Consider the following 16,294-nt stretch of genomic DNA (forward strand, 5'->3'; position numbering starts at 1 on the left):
CAATAAGCTTTCCAAGAGATCTAGATTGCATGGCTACGCGTTTCCGAGCTCCATTTTTTGCTTCTTCTTCAAGGCCAACACTTTGCACATCACTTTTAACCCCTGATTAATTACTCCACCCATAAGATTAATGAACACAAATCACTTGGTTAAAAACAAAACACGCTGCTCCAAATCTGACCAAATGCAAACCATCTACAATACAGATCACATGATCACGTGATAGCGGGATTGGTCACGTGACTGTCACGTGATATTCCGGATGTATTCCTCACGAGTATTTCGATTGAATGACTGGACGGTTATAGCGTTCTACTGAGGTCACACAAGGTGAGTCTTATATAATCCTCCTATAACATCTATAATCAGCTAGAGCCCCCTCTTAGTTATAGGAGTCAATTATTTTCTGTGAATACGGACGCACTCGTTTAGATAAAGATAAGGCGGCGCCGTCAGTACGGAATTGTTGTGGTGTTAGTAGTTTATAGTTTGTATTTATATTTTCGTTATGTAATATATCAGATGTATAGGGTTGCGAATCTTACGTGTAGTTCCTTGTGATCATGTGATCTGTATTGTAGATGGTTTGCATTTGGTCAGATTTGGAGCAGCGTGTTTTGTTTTTAACCAAGTGATTTGTGTTCATTAATCTTATGGATGAAGTAATTAATCAGGGGTTAAAAGTGATGTGCAAAGTGTTGGCCTTGAAGAAGAAGCAAAAAATGGAGCTCGGAAACGCGTAGCCATGCAATCTAGATCTCTTGGAAAGCTTATTGCTGTTTCTTATGAAGACTAAATAGAAGTTACATTGTATCCATCCAACCTATTTGATGCTGATTCATCTCCTTGGAACATTGTGTTTCTACTGGTCGAAGTCCCCCTGCGTTTCCGTGCATGTGGCTGGATGTAAGGGTGAGCTGGAAATACATCTTCTTGGCTATAGGTTAATATTCCCCCCATTTGTCAGACGTCTCCCAATCTTGTTGGTGACTTCTCATATTGCCACTTATTAGTTTTTGGTATTTATTAACCTATAAAGTGCCCCCAGATCTTCTCTATATGTCCTTCTCTATCTCTATATGTCCTTCTCTATCTCTATATGTCCTTCTATATCTCTATATGTCCTTCTCTATCTCTATGGATGTAAGGGTGAGCTGGAAATACATCTTCTTGGCTATAGGTTAATATTCCCCCCATTTGTCAGACGTCTCCCAATCCTGTTGGTGACTTCTCATATTGCCACTTATTAGTTTTTGGTATTAACCTATAACGTGCCCCCAGATCCCTTATATCACATAGATTTACCCCACAAATTGTCCGGTTATATTTAAGGGGAGGTTGTTCATTTATTTTTGGGTTCCCTGCTTGTCATGTGACTGCCCGGGGTACTTGCATCCCCTCCCCTTTAGTATTATATTTTCCACATGTAAGTCCAGGATTAGACCCGCAGGACCTCCATGACATTGGCGCCTCATGTATGGCCGGAGCCACTGACACAGATTCTTCATCATGTTTCGGTTCGCACATCCTTTTCCCCTTCAGGTTCTCGCCCCTTCGCACTATCCTCAGTGGTGCAATCTGTAGGGTCATGACATGAGTGCACAGGTCAGCGCCCCCCACACACTCGGCCCACTACTCACCTCCATGGATTTCTCTTACAGAGCCCCCGGTGCAGATTCTCCGAGCCCTGGAAGACCAAATGGTGATGGTGGGAGAACGGGTGGAGTTTGAGTGTGAAGTGTCAGAGGAAGGTGCGCAGGTGAAATGGTAAGAGACCACCGAGTACACCGGATATATTAGCTCACGTATTCTGAAGGGGACGGTCACTCAGCTTTCCCAGGCCCCTGAAGGTTATATCTGTAAAAAGGGAAATAGAACTGAGTAATTACGTCTCCATCAAAAGAGGAGCCAGAGCTGAGATAATGGCCACAGCCGCCGAGGAGTGCGCTGATCCTGCAGCAGAAAGTCATTGTTACAGGGTTACTCCGGTCCTATAAAGTCCATCCCCCATTCCTAGCTCCAGCCCCATTATCACAAGGCTGACGTCCTACATTGCCACCTCCACCAGTCAGATGATTCTTTCTAGTCTCCCATGCGCTGCTCCCTCCTCTCATAGTGGCGGTGCCTGGTATTGCAGCTCCATTGACATGACTAGGAACGAGCAGCTTTCAGCAGTTATTCCTTCTCCTGTAGGCAGGGGGCGCTAGAGCAAGTTTTCCATTTTCCATCAGGGAGAACTTATTTGTATAGTTTCCATCGTTGAGTGCGTAGGGCCTGTAAGGTTGTCCCTAAGGAGACCTCTTCTGACCCCTATCTATGACCTCTCAGCACTGAATGGCCGTATATACTGGTGTAGTATGGCTTCTGTATTTTAGGACCTATGTGACTCCCTTTAATCCAATCCCCTTGAGCCGCTGCCACTTTGCAATCGGAGCCTGGCCTTGGTACGTGTTTACACGCTGTCTTTTATTTATGAGCTCGGAGGACTTGGCTTGTTGGCTTTTACTCACGTTCCAGGACTGAGTCTCTCAGCAAGTGTTGGCACTTTAACAAACCTTCTTGCAGCCTTATAATTATAACAGCCTGTGAAATAGCATCTGGCCGCTAATGCAGGGGACACATACAGCTCTGCTATGTCAGCCCTGCTATGTGAGCCCTGCTATGTGAGCCCAGTCCTGCTATGTGAGCCCTGCTATGTGAGCCCAGTCCTGCTATGTGAGCTCTGCTATGTCAGGCCAGTCCTGCTAGGTCAGCTCTTCTAGGTCAGCTCTGCTACATCTACTCACAGCTGCCAACATGGAGCAGGACATGTGAAAGGCACCTTGTGAGCCCTGTGTGAGCTGCAGCTGCCGCTGGTCACTGTCACTGACCACGACGTCGCATCCACCTCCCCAGACAACTAGCTCAGGACCTTTTCTGTGTCAGCGATCCAAAATAATAAAACTCGCACAATAGGGGAAGTGAATTCTACATTTAGGGTGCATTCACACTGAGTAAACGCTAGCTTATTTTGTAGAGTAAAATTACACTTGTAAATTTTGCTATCCCATTGACTTCAATGATATTTTTTTACAAGTGTAAAAATACGCCTGTAAAAATACGCCTGTAAAAATACGCCTGTAAAATGTCATTGAAGTCAATGGGATAGCAAAATTTACAAGTGTAATTTTACTTTACAAAATAAGCTAGCGTTTACTCAGTGTGAATGCACCCTTAAAGTGACAAAGTGATGCCTTTAAGGGGGTCTTCTGCTTGGAAAAATCACTTTTAGTTATAAGGCGCCTCCGCAGGGGAACCAAGGTATTACATGGTGCCCATTAATATCAATGTAATGCACAGATCTATATCTATCTAGATTTTTAGATTTTTTTCATGTCTTTAGACTTTTTAGGAATATTTATATATTTCCTATCTCTATATGTCCTTCTCTATCTCTATATGTCCTTCTCTATCTCTATATGTCCTTCTCTATCTCTATATGTCCTTCTCTATCTCTATATGTCCTTCTCTATCTCTATATGTCCTTCTCTATCTCTATATGTCCTTCTCTATCTCTATATGTCCTTCTCTATCTCTATATGTCCTTCTCTATCTCTATATATCCTAATATATCCCTATATGTCCTTCTCTATCTCTATATGTCCTTCTCTATCTCTATATGTCCTTCCCTATCCCTATATGTCCTTCTCTATCTCTATATGTCCTTCTATATCTCTATATGTCCTTCTCTATCCCTATATGTCCTTCTCTATCTCTATATGTCCTTCTCTATCTCTATATGTCCTTCTCTATCTCTATATGTCCTTCTCTATCTCTATATATCCTAATATATCCCTATATGTCCTTCTCTATCTCTATATGTCCTTCTATATCTCTATATGTCCTTCTCTATCCCTATATGTCCTTCTCTATCTCTATATGTCCTTCTCTATCTCTATATGTCCTTCCCTATCCCTATATGTCCTTCTCTATCTCTATATGTCCTTCTCTATCTCTATCCTAATATATCCCTGTATGTCCTTCTCTATCTTTATATGTCCTTCTCTATCTCTATATGTCCTTCTCTATCTCTATCCTAATATATCCCTGTATGTCCTTCTCTATCTTTATATGTCCTTCTCTATCTCTATATGTCCTTCTCTATCTCTATATGTCCTTCTCTATCTCTATATATCCTAATATATCCCTGTATGTCCTTCTCTATCTCTATATGTCCTTCTCTATCTCTATATGTCCTCTATCTCTATAGGTCCTTCTCTATCTCTATATGTCCTTCTCTATCTCTATATGTCCTAATATATCCCTATATGTCCTTCTCTATCTCTATATGTCCTTCTCTATCTCTATATGTCCTTCTCTATCTCTATATGTCCTTCTCTATCTCTATATATCCTAATATATCCCTGTATGTCCTTCTCTATCTCTATATGTCCTCTATCTCTATAGATCCTTCTCTATCTCTATAGGTCCTTCTCTATATGTCCTTCTCTATCTCTATATGTCCTTCTCTATCTCTATATGTCCTTCTCTATCTCTATATGTCCTTCTCTATCTCTATATGTCCTTCTCTATCTCTATATATCCTTCTCTATCTCTTTATGTCCTTCTATATCTCTTTATGTCCTTCCATATCTCTATATGTCCTTCTCTATCTCTATATATCCTAATATATCCCTGTATGTCCTTCTCTATCTCTATATGTCCTCTATCTCTATAGGTCCTTCTCTATCTCTATATGTCCTAATATATCCCTATATGTCCTTCTCTATCTCTATATGTCCTTCTCTATCTCTATATGTCCTTCTCTATCTCTATATATCCTAATATATCCCTGTATGTCCTTCTCTATCTCTATATGTCCTCTATCTCTATAGGTCCTTCTCTATCTCTATAGGTCCTTCTCTATATGTCCTTTTATATCTCTATATGTCCTTCTATATCTCTATATGTCCTTCTCTATCTCTATATGTCCTTCTCTATCTCTATATGTCCTCTATCTCTATATGTCCTTCTCTATCTCTATATGTCCTCTATCTCTATATGTCCTTCTCTATCTCTATATGTCCTTCTCTATCTCTATATGTCCTTCTCTATCTCTATATGTCCTTCTCTATCTCTATATGTCCTTCTCTATCTCTATATGTCCTTCTCTATCTCTATATATCCTAATATATCCCTGTATGTCCTTCTCTATCTCTATAGGTCCTTCTCTATATGTCCTTCTCTATCTCTATATGTCTTTCCCTACATTTCTGCGCTTCTATAGCTATGGGGTGCAGGGTCAGAGGTTACACCCAGGACAATGTGTCCAATGAGGTCCTGCAGGCCCCCCGCCACATACTATATATAGGGGGGCCCCGGCACAGGCTTTTCTTTAGGGCCCCGCAGCTTCATGTTTTGCGTCTCTTGTTCTTCGTGTTTTATGGCGGCCTCGTATTTCCTCCAGGGAGAAGGATGGAGCAGAACTGACCCGAGAGGAAACCTTTAAGTATCGCTTCAAGAAAGATGGGAAGAAGCATTTCCTTATTATCAATGAGACGACCCTGGAAGACAGTGGCCATTACACTGTGAAGACCAATGGGGGGGAGTCCGTGGCTGAGCTCATGGTGCAAGGTGAGGCCACCTCTGTAGGGAGACCTAGCGAGGGCGTCCACGAATAGAATGCAAGTCACATCATAAGACTGACCTGTCCTGGGGAGGGGGAACCCATTACTGTGATCAGTGCAGGTGGTAGCGGGAAGACTCCACTGATCAGAACCCCCATCAGACCCCCCACCAATCAGACCCCAACCGATCCGACCCCCACCAATCAGACCACAACCGATCAGATCCCCCCCCCCCCATCAGACCTCCACCATCGGACCAGACCCCCTCCCATCAGACTCCCACCATTCAGACACCCACCATCACACCCCACCACTAGAGGGCACAGCTGAGGCCATACGGATATTTGTGGGGCACCCTCTAACCCCTTCTCCATTACTTTCACAACCTGTGACTTTGTCTCTCCAGAAAAGAAGTTGGAAGTTCTTCAGGGCGTCGCTGATCTGACTGTGAAGGCCAAGGAGCAGGCGGTCTTCAAGTGCGAAGTGTCGGATGAGACCGTCACCGGAATATGGGTGAAGAACGGAAAAGAGGTTGTCCCCAACGACAGGATCAAGATCACCCACATTGGAAGGTCGGTGTCACCCATAAAACTCATGTGCAATGGGGGGCCATTAAGACTGCAGATCCCCGCAATGGGACAATGAGAGGCCATTTGTGCTGGTGACCGTCCCATCCACATAGAGGCCTCTGGGGCCCTCAGGAGCACTGGGGGCCCTCAGCACTCAGGATAGAAGATCAGATGGAAACCCCTCTAAGATGCCCCTGCAATGGCCACGTGTGTGTACAGAGCTGTAAAAAAAGAACAGCCAATCGTAGTAGAACATGGCCAGTGTCGTGGCCCCCGCCCAGGCCACATGTGGGACCACAGAAGTGCACGTGGGCTAAAACCTACAGTCTATGCTATTACCTGCAGCTCTGGAGGACAAACTGCAGCCCTGACCACTGATACGACCTGAGATTTCATAGGCTTTTCTTTCTGCAGAGTTCACGAGCTGACCATTGATGACGTCAAACCGACCGACGAGGGCGACTACTCCTTCATCCCCAACGGATTCGCCTTCAACCTCTCTGCAAAACTACACTTCATGGGTGAGTCCGAGGACCAAGACATGGAGAAAGCAGCTAAAAAGTAACAATGGGAGGGGCTAACAGGAGAGGGATAACCCAGGGGGTAACAGGGGGGAATGTGGGGTAACACAGGGGGTAATGGGGGTAACACGGTAATGTGGGGGTAACAGGAGAGGGATAACACAGGGGGTAATGGGGGGTAACAGGGAAGAATGTGGGGTAACACGGGGTAATGGGGGGTAACACGGTAATGTGGGGGTAACACAGGGGGTAACAGGGGAGGGGTAATGTGGGGTAACACAGGAGGTAATGTGGGGGTAACACGGTAATATGGGGGTAACACAGGGTAATGGGAGGGGTAATGTGGGGTAACAGAGGGGGTAATGCGGGCAACACAGGGGGTAATGGGGGGTAACACGGTAATGTGGGGGTAACACAGGGGGTAACAGGGGAGGGGTAATGTGGGGTAACACAGGAGGTAATGTGGGGGTAACACGGTAATGTGGGGGTAACACAGGGTAACAGGGGAGGGGTAATGTGGGGTAACAGAGGGGGTAATGGCGGGCAACACAGGGGGTAATGGGGGGTAACACGGTAATGTGGGGGTAACAGGAGAGGGATAACACGGGGTAATGTGGGGTAACACAGGAGGTAATGTGGGGGTAACACGGTAATGTGGGGGTAACAGAGGAGGGGTAATGGGGTAATGGGGGAGTAACACAGGAGGTAAACAGGGTAATATGGGGATAACAGGGAAGGGGTAACGGGGTAATGTGGGGGTAACACAGGGGATAACAGGGAAGGGGTAACAGGGACTACAAATTGAGGAGATTTGTGAGAACTAGAGTGCAGCATTCGATCAGATTTCTTAAAAATCATTTATTCCGGGGCGACCAAGAAGTCTCAAGACCTGGCAAGAAGACTGAAGAAATCCTTCACAAGGGTCTTCCTGTGGGGGGGAGTTAGGGGGCCCCATACACATCGGCAGGATACCTCTAATGTGTGCCGCCATCTTAAATATACCGTATATAATGTGCGAGTCCTGGCGGCTCCGTATCCTTAGTCTGTGTGCCGCCATATGGTGCGGGAGATTCTGCCATCTAGGGGTATAAATGGGGGACATCCAGAGGTATCTCAGCCATAATATACCCCTGAGTCTGAGCAGGGGGGTAACTGGAGGGGAGCAGGAGAGGCCGTCACACCCAGCCCCAGAACTTTCAGGGGCCAACGTGAAGAGTCCAGTGCTACAGACGTTCCATTCTAGTTGGGGCTCAGGATATGAATCTTGAATAGCGCAGATATGGCGGGATTAGTCTGGAACCTTCTCTGCCGGCGTCTAATGATCTTTCTTTGTCTTTCCTCAGAGGTGAAGATTGACTTTGTTCCCCGCCAAGGTAAGTTATTTGTCTGTACCTTGTGTGTCCGGCTCATGTCCTCATCATTGACCAGCATGGCGGCCCCTGTGTGTGTCATGTCTGAGGGGTCCTGCAGGGGGCGCCTGTTGTGATATGACAAACTCAGCTCTGCTGCATCAGAAATCCAAGAGAAAGCCTCTGATTTGTAAAGCAGAGAAGTTGTTGGGGCCTCTCTATTTCTATGGGGTGTCAGTGCCTTTTACCTGTATATATGTGTATTGTATATCTGTATACTCCTGTATATACCTGCATGTATCTGTATACTCCTATATATACCTGAATATACAGTGTTGGCCAAAAGTATTGGCCCCCCTGCAATTCTGTCAGATAATCCTCGTGTTCCTCCAGATAATGATTGCAATCACAAATTCTTTGGTATTTTCTTCACTTAATTTGTCTTCAATGGAAAACCACAAAAAGAATTGTCAAAAAGCCAAACTGGATATAATTCCACACCAAACATAGAAAGGGGGTGGACAAAAGTATTGGCACTGTTTGAGAAATCATGTGATACTTCTGTAATTTGTGTAATTAACAGCACCTGTTACTTACCTGAGGCACCTAACAGGTGGTGGCAATAACTAAATCACACTTGCAGCCAGTTGAAATGGATTAAAGTTGACTCCACCTCTGTCCTGTGTCCTTGTGTGACCACATTGAGCATGGAGAAAAGAAAGAAGACCAAAGAACTGTCTGAGGACTTGAGAAGCAAAATTGTGAGGAAGCCTGAGCAATCTCAAGGCTACAAGTCCATCTCCAAAGCCCTGAATGTTCCTGTGTCTACCGTGCGCAGTGTCAGTAAGAAGTGTAAAGCCCATGGCCCTGTGGCTAACCTCCCTAGATGTGGACGCAAAAGAAACATTGACCAGAGATTTCACCGCAAGATTGTGCGGATGGCGGATAAAGAACCGCGACTAACATCCAAACAAGTCCAAGCTGCCCTGCAGTCCGAGGGTACAACAGTGTCACCCCGTACTATCCAGCGTCAGCGTCTGAATGAGAAGGGACTGTATGGTAGGAGACCCAGGAAGACCCCACTTCTTACCCACAGACAGAAGCCAGGCTGGAGTTTGCCAAAACTTACCTGAGAAAGCCAAAACCGTTCTGGAAGAATGTTCTCTGGTCAGAGGAGACAAAAGTAGGAAAAGGCCTCAACATAGAGATTACAGGGAAAAAGAGAAGAAGACGCCCCCTACAGTCAGACATGGCGGAGGTCCCTGATGGTTTGGGGTTGCTTTGCTGCCTCTGGCACTGGACTGCTTGACCGTGTGCTTGGCATTATGAAGTCTGAAGATGACCAACACATTGTGCAGCATCATGTAGGGCCCAGTGTGAGAAAGCCGGGTCTCCCCCCTCAGAGGTCAGGGCTCTTCCAGCAGGACAAGGACCCAAAACACACTTCAGGTCAGCACTAGACAATGGTGGTGAGAGAAAGCCCTGGAGACTTGTAAAGTGGCAGCAATGAGTCCAGCCCTGAATCCCATAGAACACCTGTGGGGGAGGGGGAGGAGAGATCTCTTGGTGGCAGTTTGGAGAAGGCCCCCTTCACATCTCAGGGGGGACCGCGAGCAGTTTGCCAAAGAAGAAGGGTCTAAGATTCCAGCAGAGCCTTGTAAGAAACTCATTGCTGGTTAGCGGAAGCGGTTGTGCGCAGTTATTGTGTCTAAAGGTTGTGCTACCAAGTATTAGGCTGAGGGCGCCAATACTTCTGTCCGCACCAGTTCTGGAGTTTTGTGTAAAATGATCAATGATGTGACTTTATTTTCATTCTCTTTTGTGTTTTTTCATTGCAAGCGAAATAACTGAAGCTATTACCAAAGAGTTTGTGCTTGTAATCATTATCTGGGGACAGCGAGGATTATCTGACAGGACTGCAGGGGGCGATACTTATACTGTATATACCCTGTGTCACTTATATACTATATAAGAGTCTGTGCTGTGTAATCATTATGTGGGGACACCGAGGATTATCTGACAGGACTGCAGGGGGCGATACTTATACTGTATATACCCTGTGTCACTTATATACTATATAAGAGTCTGTGCTGTGTAATCATTATCTGGGGGACAGCGAGGATTATCTGACAGGACTGCAGGGGGCGATACTTATACTGTATATACCCTGTGTCACTTATATACTATAGAAGAGTCTGTGCTGTGTAATCATTATCTGGGGGACAGCGAGGATTATCTGACAGGACTGCAGGGGGCGATACTTATACTGTATATACCCTGTGTCACTTATATACTATATAAGAGTCTGTGCTGTGTAATCATTATCTGGGGGACAGCGAGGATTATCTGACAGGACTGCAGGGGGCGATACTTATACTGTATATACCCTGTGTCACTTATATACTATATAAGAGTCTGTGCTGTGTAATCATTATGTGGGGACACCGAGGATTATCTGACAGGACTGCAGGGGGCGATACTTATACTGTATATACCCTGTGTCACTTATATACTATATAAGAGTTTGTGCTGTGTAATCATTATCTGGGGGACACCGGAGATTATCTGACAGGACTGCAGGGAGCGATACTTATACTGTATATACCCTGTCACTTATATACTATATAAGAGTCTGTGCTGTGTAATCATTATCTGGGGGACAGCGAGGATTATCTGACAGGACTGCAGGGGGCGATACTTATACTGTATATACCCTGTGTCACTTATATACTATATAAGAGTCTGTGCTGTGTAATCATTATCTGGGGGACAGCGAGGATTATCTGACAGGACTGCAGGGGGCGATACTTATACTGTATATACCCTGTGTCACTTATATACTATAGAAGAGTCTGTGCTGTGTAATCATTATCTGGGGGACAGCGAGGATTATCTGACAGGACTGCAGGGGGCGATACTTATACTGTATATACCCTGTGTCACTTATATACTATAGAAGAGTCTGTGCTGTGTAATCATTAATTAATGATAATAATGCAGGGAGAACAAGACTTTTGGCCAACACTGTATCTGTATACTCCTGTATATACCTGCATGTATCTGTATACACCTGCATGTATCTGTATACTCCTGTATATACCTGCATGTATCTGTATACACCTGCATGTATCTGTATACTCCTGTATATACCTGCATGTATCTGTATACACCTGCATGTATCTGTATACTCCTGTATATACCTGCATGTATCTGTATACACCTGCATGTATCTGTATACTCCTGTATATACCTGCATGTATCTGTGAACTCCTGTAAATACCTGCATGCATCTGTGTACTCCTGTATATACCTGCATGTATCTGTGTAGTCCTGTATATACCTGCATGTATCTGTATACTCCTGTATATACCTGCATGTATCTGTATACTCCTGTATATACCTGCATGTATCTGTATACTCCTGTATATACCTGCATGTATCTGTGTACTCCTATATATACCTGCATGTATCTGTATACTCCTGTATATACCTGCATGCATCTGTGTACTCCTGTATATACCTGCATGTATCTGTGTAGTCCTGTATATACCTGCATGTATCTGTATACTCCTGTATATACCTGCATGTATCTGTATACTCCTGTATATACCTGCATGTATCTGTATACTCCTGTATATACCTGCATGTATCTGTGTACTCCTGTATATACCTGCATGTATCTGTATACTCCTGTATATACCTGCATGTATCTGTATACTCCTGTATATACCTGCATGTATCTGTGTACTCCTGTATATACCTGCATGTATCTGTGTACTCCTGTATATACCTGCATGTATCTGTATACTCCTGTATATACCTGCATGTATCTGTATACTCCTGTATATACCTGCATGTTTCTGTATACTCCTGTATATACCTGCATGTTTCTGTATACTCCTGTATATACCTGCATGTATCTGTGTACTCCTGTATATACCTGCATGTTTCTGTATACTCCTGTATATACCTGCATGTATCTGTATACTCCTGTATATACCTGCATGTATCTGTGTACTCCTGTATATACCTGCATGTATCTGTATACTCCTGTATATACCTGCATGTATCTGTATAGTCCTGTATATACCTGCATGTATCTGTATACTCCTGTATATACCTGCATGTTTCTGTATACTCCTGTAAATACCTGCATGCATCTGTGTACTTCTGTATATACCTGCATGTATCTGTGTACTCCTGTATATACCTGCATGTATCTGTATACTCCTGTATATACCTGCATGTATCTGTATACTCCTGTATATACCTGCATGTATCTGTGTACTCCTGTATATACCTGCATGTATCTGTGTACTCCTGTATATACCTGCATGTATCTGTATACTCCTGTATATACCTGCATGCATGTTTCTGTATACTCCTGTAAATACCTGCATGCATCTGTGTACTTCTGTATACACCTGCATGTATCTGTATACTCCTGTATATACCTGCATGTATCTGTATACTCCTGTATATACCTGCATGCATCTGTGTACTTCTGTATATACCTGCATGTATCTGTGTACTCCTGTATATACCTGCATGTATCTGTATACTCCTGTATATACCTGCATGTATCTGTATACTCCTGTATATACCTGCATGTATCTGTGTACTCCTGTATATACCTGCATGTATCTGTGTACTCCTGTATATACCTGCATGTATCTGTATACTCCTGTATATACCTGCATGCATGTTTCTGTATACTCCTGTAAATACCTGCATGCATCTGTGTACTTCTGTATACACCTGCATGTATCTGTATACTCCTGTATATACCTGCATGTATCTGTATACTCCTGTATATACCTGCATGCATCTGTATAGTCCTGTATATACCTGCATGTATCTGTATACTCCTCACACGGACTATTCCACATCATCAGAACCTCCGAAGATCAAGCTGGACACGCTCTCTGGTAACGCCGACACCATTATAGTCGTGGCCGGGAATAAGCTGCGTCTTGACGTTCCCATCTCTGGAGATCCGGCGCCCTCTGTGGTGTGGAGCAGAGGAGACAAGGTGAGAACAGCGGCCAATAGGTCAAGTATACGCAGCCTCCACCTCCTGTCCACGGGTTCAGGTCCCCTCTATATCATCTGAAGGGGGAGGGGGGCAACATACTCAGGACCCTCCCCCTATAGCCCCATAAGGAGAGTCTGAGCCCCCGTCAGTGGTCACCATGTAAGGGTCCATACTGTATGTTATATGTTATACTGTATGTTATATGTAATGTTATATGTTATACTGTATGTTATATGTTATACTGTATGTAATACTGTATGTTATATGTTATACTGTATGTTATATGTAATGTTATACTGTATGTAATTCTGTATGTTGTATGTTATTTTATACTGTATGTGATATGTTATACGTTATACTGTATGTTATATGTTATGTTATATGTTGTACTGTATGTTATATGTTATGTTATACTGTATGTTATATGTTGTACTGTATGTTATATGTTATGTTATATGTTATGTTATACTGTATGTTATATGTTGTACTATATGTTATACTGAATGTTATATGTTATACTGTATACTGTATGTTGTATGTTATATGTTATACTGTATGTTATATGTAATGTTATATGTTATACTGTATGTTATATGTTATACTGTATGTAATTCTGTATGTTGTATGTTATTTTATACTGTATGTGATATGTTATACTGTATGTTGTTATATGTTGTACTGTATGTTATACTGTATGTTATATGTTGTACTGTATGTTATACTTTATGTTATATGTTGTACTGTATGTTATATGTTATGTTATACTGTATGTTATATGTTATGTTATATGTTATACTGTATGTTATACTGAATGTTATGTTATACTGTATACTATGTTATATGTTATACTGTATGTTATATGTTATACTGTATGTGATATGTAATGCTATATGTTATACTGTATGTTATATGTTATAATGTATGTTATATGCTATACTGTATGTTATGTTATACTGTATGTTATATGTTATCTTATGTTATACTGTATGTTGTATGTTATATGTTGTACTGTATGTTATACTGTATGTTGTATGTTATAATGTATGTTATATGTTATACTTTATGTGATATATGTTATATGTTATACTGTATGTGATATGTTATGTTATACTGCATGTTATATGTTAAGTTATATGTTATACTGTATATTATAATGTATGTTATATACTATACTGTGTGTTATACTGTATGTTATATGTTATCTTATGTTATACTGTATGTTGTATGTTATATGTTGTACTGTATGTTATACTGTATGTTGTATGTTATAATGTATGTTATATGTTATACTTTATGTGATATATGTTATATGTTATACTGTATGTGATATGTTATGTTATACTGCATGTTATATGTTAAGTTATATGTTATACTGTATATTATAATGTATGTTATATACTATACTGTGTGTTATACTGTATGTTATATGTTATAATGTGTTATGTTATAATGTATGTTATATGTAATGTTATATGTTATACTGTATGTTATATCTTGTTATGTTATACTGTATGTTATGTTATATGTTATACTGTGTTATACTGTATGTTATACTGTATGTTATATGTTATACTGTATGTTATACTGTATGTTATATGTTATACTGTATGTTATATGTTATATGTTATACTGTATGTTATATGTTATACTGTATGTTATATGTTATAATGTGTTATGTTATAATGTATGTTATATGTAATGTTATATGTTATACTGTATGTTATATCTTGTTATGTTATACTGTATGTTATGTTATATGTTATACTGTGTTATACTGTATGTTATACTGTATGTTATATGTTATACTGTATGTTATACTGTATGTTATATGTTATACTGTATGTTATACTGTATGTTGTATGTTATGTTATGTTGTTATATGTTATACTGTATGTATATGTTATGTTATACTGTATGTTATATGTTATGGTATATGTTATACTGTATGTTATATGTTATACTGTATGTTATATGTTATACTGTATGTTATGTTGTTATATGTTATACTGTATGTTATATGTTATGGTATATGTTATACTGTATGTTATATGTTGTACTGTATGTTATACTGTATGTTATATGTTATACTGTATGTTATATGTCATACTGTATGTTATGTTGTTATATGTTATACTGTATGTTATATGTTATGTTGTTATATGTTATACTGTATGTTATATGTTATACTGTATGTTATGTTATATTATATGACTGGGGGTGCTTAGATAATCCTGTGTGAGCGCAGCGTCCTGACATCCATATACAATGTGTGATCTGGTCCTTGTACTGTGTATTTTGGTTTTCATGTCCGTTCCCCCCTACAGATGTGTATTGTGCAGCATATGTCAGTCCCCAATCATACACTCTCCCCAATCATACCCCATCTCCATCATACACCCTCCCCCCATCATACACTTCCCCACCCCCATGTCTGCTCTTCCTCCAGCCTCAGCTTTATTTTCCAATGTCAGGTTTTTGCAGAGACTCTTGTAAGGCCCGACGGAGGGGCAGAGGTCACCGAGGATGTGGATGTAAGTGGGTACCCTGGCCCCCCATGTGTAAGACGTTAATATTGGGCACAATTACTTATATCACGTGTGGAATGACTATGGTGTGAACACGGCACAACTTATCTGCACTTTGTTTTGTCCGTTAACTGCATGAGATAGATATTAGATAGATAGATAGATAGATAGATAGATAGATAGATAGATAGGAGATAGATAGATAGATAGAAGATAGATAGATAGGAGATAGATAGATAGATAGATAGATAGGAGATAGATAGATAGATAGATAGATAGATAGATAGGAGATAGATAGATAGATAGGAGATAGATAGATAGATAGATAGATAGATAGATAGATAGATAGATAGATAGGAGATAGATAGATAGATAGATAGATAGATAGGAGATAGATAGATAGATAGATAGATAGATAGATAGGAGATAGATAGATAGATAGATAGATAGATAGATAGATAGGAGATAGATAGATAGATAGATAGATAGATAGATAGATAGATGCAGTTACTGAACTGTAAGCATCTCCCACCATGAGCTGCTGACTTTCATCAAAGTAAAACCTTGTAATTGAGCTACCTGCAAGACGAAAACCAGGAAATATCGGCTCCATGGAAGACATAACTAAGCGAGACTAAAAACATCCCAAGAGAAAAATGAAATAAGAACAGAAAAAGGATTTTAAAATA

At 41.4% G+C, this 16,294-nt stretch overlaps 1 protein-coding gene across 1 annotated transcript in view; it reads left to right on the forward strand.

Annotated features, from left to right (window-relative positions):
* MYBPC3 (myosin binding protein C3) overlaps positions 1-15,650 on the forward strand; it is a 112,711-nt gene extending 97,061 nt beyond the window's left edge. Inside the window, exons 11-17 of the mRNA XM_075281833.1 lie at positions 1,662-1,767; positions 5,447-5,613; positions 6,013-6,178; positions 6,590-6,696; positions 8,040-8,069; positions 12,941-13,077; positions 15,552-15,650. Coding sequence (XP_075137934.1) covers positions 1,662-1,767; positions 5,447-5,613; positions 6,013-6,178; positions 6,590-6,696; positions 8,040-8,069; positions 12,941-13,077; positions 15,552-15,650 — 812 coding nt within the window. The remainder of the gene's footprint in view (positions 1-1,661; positions 1,768-5,446; positions 5,614-6,012; positions 6,179-6,589; positions 6,697-8,039; positions 8,070-12,940; positions 13,078-15,551) is intronic.
* Positions 15,651-16,294: the final 644 nt, after the last annotated feature.

Source organism: Leptodactylus fuscus, chromosome 7, assembly GCF_031893055.1.
Source record: "Leptodactylus fuscus isolate aLepFus1 chromosome 7, aLepFus1.hap2, whole genome shotgun sequence".
Classification (NCBI taxonomy): Eukaryota; Metazoa; Chordata; class Amphibia; order Anura; family Leptodactylidae; genus Leptodactylus; species Leptodactylus fuscus.